This window comes from Triticum urartu, unplaced genomic scaffold, assembly GCF_003073215.2.
Source record: "Triticum urartu cultivar G1812 unplaced genomic scaffold, Tu2.1 TuUngrouped_contig_6709, whole genome shotgun sequence".
NCBI classification, from domain to species: Eukaryota; Viridiplantae; Streptophyta; class Magnoliopsida; order Poales; family Poaceae; genus Triticum; species Triticum urartu.
Genome location: NW_024117492.1, coordinates 1 through 8,128, shown reverse-complemented (window position 1 = coordinate 8,128; position 8,128 = coordinate 1). Strand labels below are relative to the sequence as shown.

At 39.9% G+C, this 8,128-nt stretch overlaps 1 protein-coding gene across 4 annotated transcripts; it reads left to right on the top strand.

Annotated features, from left to right (window-relative positions):
- Positions 1 to 22: 22 nt before the first annotated feature.
- LOC125530995 (regulator of nonsense transcripts UPF3) lies at positions 23 to 7,715 on the top strand (the record flags this gene model as incomplete). 4 transcript variants are annotated; one of them, XM_048695396.1, is given in 13 exon segments in its annotated part: positions 23 to 136; positions 1,356 to 1,462; positions 2,128 to 2,223; positions 2,317 to 2,415; positions 2,516 to 2,595; positions 2,685 to 2,789; positions 4,092 to 4,191; positions 5,389 to 5,486; positions 5,561 to 6,035; positions 6,118 to 6,180; positions 6,292 to 6,410; positions 6,517 to 6,570; positions 7,080 to 7,715. In XM_048695396.1, coding segments are annotated over 12 exon segments (1,495 nt in total), but the record flags the coding sequence as incomplete, so codon positions are not given.
- Between the last annotated feature and the right edge of the window lie 413 nt (positions 7,716 to 8,128).

Here is an 8,128-nt window from a genome sequence, read left to right as displayed (position 1 = left end):
GGGCCCCGGCGCCCCGCACGAGGGTGGTGCTCAGGCGGCTGCCGCCGGCGATTGCGCAGCAGGCCGTCGTGGACCAGGTTGACGCGCGCTTCGCTGGTCGGTATGACTGGGCCTGCTTCCGCCCCGGTAATGCCAGGTCAGCGTTTTCTCACCCTCGCTACCCGAGTCCCCTAGGCGTGCGTTGGCCTTCCTGCGAGGTTCGGTGCTCTTTAGGTCTGGATTGGGGTCGTGGCTGTTTAACCTAGGAATCATGTGCTAGGCGACTGGTAGTTTCCGTTTAGATTTCGTGTGCTGTTTAAGTGATTTAGTTTTTTATTGTTATCAGCATGCATGTTCCATCTGTGTAATTGATATGCTCAGCTTAAATAGAACTGTTGACACAATCTAGTGCATCATGTTATTCCTAGTTGTAGACTTGTAGTTGGCGTATCTTTGAGGTTCAGTGCTCTTTCTGGATTGGGGCCTTGTCCGTTTAATATAGGAATTATGCGACTAGCAGTTTCTGGTTTCCCCCCAATAGATTTAGTGTGCTTGTATAAGTGATGTAGTTTGTTTTGTTATTAGCAATCAGCAGGTTCATTTGCGTAATTGAGACGTTAAGCTTAAAATTGTTGCTACTATTTAGTGCAGCACATTATCCCTAGCTGTGGACTTCTAGTTTACAATGCGGTGCCACTTGCAGTTTCCAGTTCCTGCCATCTTACGTTCAACCAGAATGAACTGTTGGGTGTTAAATCGTAGTTATGATCTGTGCTTGTAATTTTGTTTTTGAGTACAAATTTGTCAATGATTGTACCTTAAGTATTAGTGAAGAATAGAGGTTGCCTTATTTGTTATGCAACTATCTATGCTTTCTACCCGTTAATTCCATTTCTTTAGTTTGTCGCTGGCCTCACTGGTTTTTTATGGCAACTAAAACTGTAAAATGTTCATTTTTTGCTTTCTCTTATTTTGGATACAAGAGCCAGAATTCACTTATAATGTGCTTGTTATGGAGCAATTTTCTTAAAAGAAACAGAAACACTTGAAGTCGAAACTACCTTGTAGCACTCAGCCTTTTTATTTACCAGTCCTGTGCTATGGTGATTTGCGTAGTAGTTTCTTCCTTAAATTTTGATGTCTTTGAATTGCTTTTACTCAAAGTATAAGGCTTCCTTATTGGAACCTAGCAGTGGGAAGTAAACAATAGTATATTTCTTGTTTCCCACCCTCTTTTGTCCAATTGGTTAACAAAATTTATCTATCCAGCCGATTTTACCTTAACTTGAAGAGCCCAGAAGTTGTCGATACAATAGCGACTTAATTGTTTGCTACCATATTTTTTTCCAGTTGGTTAACTGAATTTTTATTTCCAGCCAAAAGAATCATAGATATTCGCGTCTCTACCTTAACTTCAAGAGCCCAGAAGATGTTGTTGAGTTTGCTGAGTTCTTCAATGGGCATGTATTTGTGAATGAAAAGGGTAAGTCCTTCATTTCTTAACCAATATGCTCTTTTTGTTTCCTTTCTCATGTGCAATCAACTGTATGCGGAACTCATATTCAGATTACGTCCACTTATCGCTGTCCACGCTAGAGATATAAGTTCATTAGTGAGGCACCCTTTGCATTCTTCAGTTTCTACTATTTGTTGCATCAGTATAGCACTATACATGACGTGATTTTTTGCAATAGCCATATTATTTTCTACAAGATTTCAAATTGACATAAAATGTTAATGCTTAGCAGTCACATAGCCATTGAACGGAAGATGGATCATCTTAATTAGGGCTAGCTAGCAAATAAATACTGCCATATTTGTGTTCATCCTTCTTAGATGATCAACGCCTGAGGTTATCCAGAAAATTAAACTAGCCATCAGTTTCCTCTTTAATAGCCTGCCCAATAGTTTGGTCAGGTGTCAGGCATGGTGAATGAACACAATCACCACCTATGTTGTATTGTTGACATATGGGGTTATTTAATCAATATATCCTGTTAGGATGTAACTGTAATTGTTAGCTTGTTGTAATTTTTTAATCAATTTGTGAAGTTCTTTTTTTCCCTAAAACTCGAGTATATGTTTGGTTATGCATCTATGCATGTTTTAATTTGTATGTCATGCATGTTGTCCATGGTTCCCTGCCAGGTGCTCAATTTAAAGCTCTTGTGGAATATGCACCATCACAACAGGTTCCGAAGTCAAATATCAAGAAAGATGCTCGTCAAGGAACTATAACAAAAGGTCTTAAACAAGCATTTTTGCTGTCCAATATGTACCGTACTTCCATATTTCTTGTTTTTTCAGACTTAGTTATTTCTGTTGTCGAATATTCAGATCCAGAATACTTGGAGTTTCTTGAGCTTATATCAAAGCCTACTGAGCATTTGCCAAGTGCTGAAATTCAGCTTGAAAGGAAAGAAGCCGAAAGAGCAGGTAAAACATCTCGTAACCTTCTATTTGTAGTAAAGCATTATTGTCTAATTAATGTATCTATTCAAAGATGCTAAGCATCTTTACTTGGTTACTATTGCAGCTGCTGGAAAGGAGCCCCCTGTTGTGACACCTCTTATGGTTTATGTTCGTCAGCAAAGGGCGGCTAAGAGTATGGCTCAGGTATATTAGTTGAATTGATTATACTCTCAAGTTTTATTATCGTTTATCAACTGTCAGGTGTGTACTAACTAGCATTTCACACACTGCAGAGGTCTGTAAGTAGTAGACTAAGCAGAAAAGTTGCAGGCGTGGTAACTAGTAGTTCTAGTCCATCTAAAAGGTCTTCTGAAAGGCGCAGGGCCTCCACTTCAACGGTAATATGCTTGGTCGAGAATTGTCACATGAAACGGATCTTATCCTTCCATGTTTATGTTTTGAGTAGGCCTACTCATTAATTTTGTACTTGAAATAGTAACATGTAATGACAAGTCTGTTCCAAGCATGTATATGGTGACACGAACCTTTTTTATTGGCCATTTTTGGATTATAACATGTGGTAGCAGGTGGGGCTCAAATGCCAGCACATTACCGTGTCATGTTTTTACAGAAGTAGGTGTTGACTAGTGTACCTCTATGCCTAGAAAAGTACCCCTTCCGGTACTTTTTAGTCTGCATATAACTTTTGTCCGAAGTCAAAGTATCTCTACTTTGACCAAACTTATAGGAAAAAGTATCAACATTCACAATGCCAAATCAATATTGTTAGATTCGTTATGAAATGTAGTTTCATAGTATGTATATTTGGTATTGTAGATGTTGATATTTTTTAATATAAATTTGGTTAAACTTTGCAATGTTTGACTTGACACAAATCTAATACGCGGAGTAAAAAGGACCGGAGAGAGTAGGTATAGATTAGTTCTTTACTATATGTTCTCATTTTATATCCCTACAAAATATTCTCAGAGGTTCTGCTGTTCTATTTGTATTTTGATTTGAAATAGTGAAATAAGATGTTTCTTTTGTTTCCTTTTATGTTTGTATCATAAACTTATCATTATGGATCAGATGCTCTGTATATTTCCTATGTTTTTTTATGTTAGCATGTTAATCCTCATGATTACTGTCAGTCTGTTGTTTCCTCTATGCATGTTTTGCACCAGTATTTATGGATCATATGCTCATATATGTTTTATATATTCCAACCACTTCAGAATTGTTCTTTTTGGGTTATGGTTGTGGAGTTCTCATATTTTTTTTTGAACATATTTAAGTGTGTATTCAGTTGTATTTGGTTGAAGCACATAGACACTAGTAGTGCTCGGCGCTTCATATTGGTTATTTTGAGTGGTGGACTATTTATTTTGTGGTGTTCTGTAAAAAGTAGTATTACCTCTGTCCCAAAAGGCTTGTCTTAGATTTTTCTAGATACGGATGTATCGAACACTAAAACGTGTCTAGATAGATCCGTAACTAGACAAATCTAGGATACGTAATTCGGGATGGAGGGAGTACTTCTTTCCTTGAGGCTTTGACATGGTGTTCCATGTCTTTTCTCTCTGAGAATGATTACCTGTCAAAACTAAGTAAACAACAATTGGTACTTTCTGTTTATTATTCGCAATGAATTATGAACTGAAGTTACTAACATGCTGCTGTTCTGTGATATCCAGCAGTATGTTGTGCGAGACAATGCTAAGGAGAAGCCGACTTACATCTTAGCACCAAAGAGAGATGATCATACACACAGAGAGAAAATCATTGCTGGAACTTCAGGTGGTACTACATTGAAGAAATTGTTTATTGTTTTTAGCTTGTTATAACTATTGTCAATACTCAACAGTACTTTGGGTGTCATATATTATTACTAAGTGTGGTCTTTCTGATATGACCCTTGACTATGTGTTGTTGGAATGTTGTATCAACTAATAGACAGACTAGGGTCTTTGAGCCCCATTGTCAACTTGAGCTTAATCCGTTACATGGGAATGGGACATAATTCATGTTTGTAAGAACAAACTCATCGCTGAGTTGGTTTGCGAGTACTGTGTGGCACGGAATCTAGCTAATATTGGAACCTTTACTATTTTGACTTCAACGTGTTAGCTTGCTAGCTAATGTTTTCCTCAATGGCAAAAATAAGGCCTGCTTTGGTTTGTAGGAATTTTGTAGGAACTCTATAGGATAGGATTTGCGAAGGAAAAATTCCTTTGAAGCCCTTTGGTTTATAGGAATGGATTTCCTATTCCTATGTAGGATAGGAATCAATCCTTCACATTTTGAAGGAAAAAAAACATTAGCCTAGACTAAATGGAAAAATTCCTATCCTATGCACCAAATAACATCTCTTTCTCTATAGGAATTGAGATGCATGTCATCTCACTTCTGATGATTTTCCTATTCCTATAAAATTCCTATCCTATGAACCAAAGGAGGCCTAAGTTGGTTTGCGTGTACTGCGTGGCACGGAATCTAGCTAATATTGGAACCTTTACTATTTTGACTTCAATGTGTTAGCTTCCTAGCTAATGTTTTCTGCAATGGCAAAAATAAATGTGCTTTTGAAAAGCCAATCCGAAGCACCGTCAGTGCAAAGAAACATAGATTGTTTTCCTCACTTGTTTGGTTTAAAAACTGACATGTGGCAGTAGCCCAAGTGGATGTTTTCAATTCCGACACACAATCCATTCATGGGAACGATGCCGGTCCTCCTTGCATGATGTCATCCACTAACCACATTTACGTTATTTGTCGTATTTGAGAATTGTGTGTTGTTGTTTCATTTATTTATTTTTAATCATGGAGCTGTATTCCCTTTACAAGGGTAACTGTTGAATTATTGTTTTGTACCCCTTAATCTTTAGTTCTTTCTTTACCCTATGTGATCCACTTCTTTCCATCCTTATAGTGGATACAAATGCCTATTTCCTCTATGATGTTAATACTGTTGTTTTGTTTTGTCCCGTCTTGTAGATGCTACAAGCGGTGGGCCATCTGGATCTGCTCAGGTTATCGACGGTAAAAAGGACAAAATTGTCCTTCTGAAAGGAAGAGCGAGGGTTGATTCCAATGTAAGCAGACACATCCCCCGAGGTTTTTTATCATTTAATTGGTATGGACTGTCATATTATCTGCTTTGCCACAGATATCTGATAGCTCAACCCCGCAGCAGTCTCTGCCGCCTTCGAGAAATACACCCCCATCAACTTCTAGACAAGACCAGCGAAATGAGGCCAGTGGCAGAATTATCAAGACTATACTTTCAAACAAGGAAGGACGCCATGCAATAGCATCATCTCAACATGAGCAAGAAGGTCACATAATTAGTGCCGAGAAGGATAAGAGGCCACCACGGGCTCCGAACTCGCGTTCCACTGTAAAAGATCAGACTGTTGAAAATGCTGAGAAAAACCACTATGATGACAAGCATCTGCATGGTTCTGGACCCATTGGTGAGAAGATTGAAAGACATGCCAGAAATAGAGATAGGCCTGACCGAGGTGTTTGGGCCCCTCGTCGCTATGACAAGTCTGCATCAGGAGGCAGTACGCAAGCATCATCGTCTGAGTTCCCGCTAATGCAGTCGCACTCTATGGACAATTTCTCTCAGCAAGTAGATGGTACAAGTCATTTAACAACTTTTATTGTTAATTATTCCTGATGCTCTGAGTTATTACTGTATTAACATACTTGATGATGCAGGCCATGGAGAGAGAAAAATAGACACAAGGAGTCCTGGTGGCCGTGGTGGCCTTGTGGAGAATGGTTTGTTTTTTATCTGGCTATAATTATAGTTAGCGATTAGCAGACAAGCAATCCAAAGTTTTTTCTATATCAGTTTCTGTACTGTGGTTCATGGTGTAATATGTTATTCAGGAAACAGGCATGCCAACCGCCGTGGTCCGCCACGTGGGTCGAAGGAGATGGAAATCCCTCTTATTACATCTGATGGAAAGCCTTCAAAGAGGGGCCCTGCTAGCTATGTGGCTCATGAGGTGTGATTAGTTTATAATTTTTTACTTGCCTTGGCTGACTGCATGGGGGTGATTTTTGTTAGGCATTATTACTCTAAAAGTCTAATACCATAAATGATGTGTGCAGAGACAAGTATGGGTTCAAAAGTCAAGTTCAGGATCGTGAGTTTGTCCACCAATGGTACGCTATTTTACCATATTTTATTTATTTATTCAACCTGTTTTCAGACTCTTCCTCTATAATTAAATGCGCACACTGATCCTCATGTTTCCAGCACCATCTATTGGGCGTCTTTTGTCTTGTTTCCAGCCTTTTCTGATTCCTATCTGAAAAACACATCTAACAGAAAAAATGTCTCGGAAAATAATAGGAACTTGTCACCAAATAGGAAAATGTATTTTGTGCTGTCAGGTGCATGTGGTATTGGGAAGTGACAAACACTCTTTTGAAAGCAATGCAATTTTTGTATAGATGTGCATTATGCATTAGCAAACATTTTTGCAAAATTATGATGGTTTTAAGGAGGGACGAATATCTTAGCAACTATGCGCATACATTTTGTTATACGAAACAAATGGACATATTTTTGCACAAATATTGCTAGTATTTTTTTCTACCAGGAAGCACTCTTGCACGCACCTTCGCATTTGCCTATCAAATGTTTACTAATCTATCAACTTGTCATGCAGATACTTCCATCAAAACAGATGTTGCAAGCTGTGGAGAAGTCTCTGGATTTTGCGGCTCATTCTGAAGTTTGTGAATGAAATGACTGTTGGTGAGATGGTTCTATGAAGTGCAATCCTAGATTTGTCAACGAAAGTCTCAGCTATAGCTGAAAAGGCAGCTCTTTGATTTGATTCACAGAATCACAGCAATAGTGAAGTAACCTAACCCACCAGTAGGTAGCTCTCCATCACTTTGGGTGAGACTTGATTTTGGACCCAAGGGTGCTATATCTGGAGCGACGGATGGAAATTAGGCTGGCATCAATACCTCGAGACAGCGGTCGCATATTTCCAAGACCCCTGGAGGCTATACACAGTGATGGATGTACATATCTCTAGAGAAAGAAGAGGTCTGGCTCTGTTTGCTGTTTACAGGTTAGAGGTGCCATGTATCTACAAAGAGATAAGAGTTATGAGACTACCCAGTTTGCTAAATAAAGGCGAATTTTTAGTTAGTTGATTATGAGAACCCCTGTATCCCGGCGGCTGCAGTTGCAGTCAGTATGACCGAAGTTAATGTGGAGTGCAAAGTGACATAGCACTATCATGTTTTATGCTCCAGGGTGAATGGAATGTGAGGCTATTTTGGCTTGTTGATGTTGCTGGTGTGTGATCTTCTACTGCGTCTCACCATATATGTTTTGTGTGTCATGTTATCAATGATATGCCTAGTTATGGTGTACAACATCAAAGGTGGTTGCTGTTTTTTATATGGTATAAATGTTTGGGCGTGCTGCGCCGGCCGAACTTTCAGCCGGTTTGCACGCCACGCTAGCAAAACGCGCCCCTCCTCCTTTCAGCACGTGCATCCTTTCCCCTCCCTCCTCCCCGGGCAGTGACTGGGCCACCATGAGCTCATCCTTTCCCCTCCCTCCTCCCCGGGCAGCGACTAGGCCACCATGAGCCAGGCGCTCCCTCGCCGGCTGCCATGGCCAGATTCATCCCCTACTTATAGTCTTCACGTGGCCAGGCGCTCCTTCGTCCGGCCGGCCTGGCGCCCACCCCCCCCC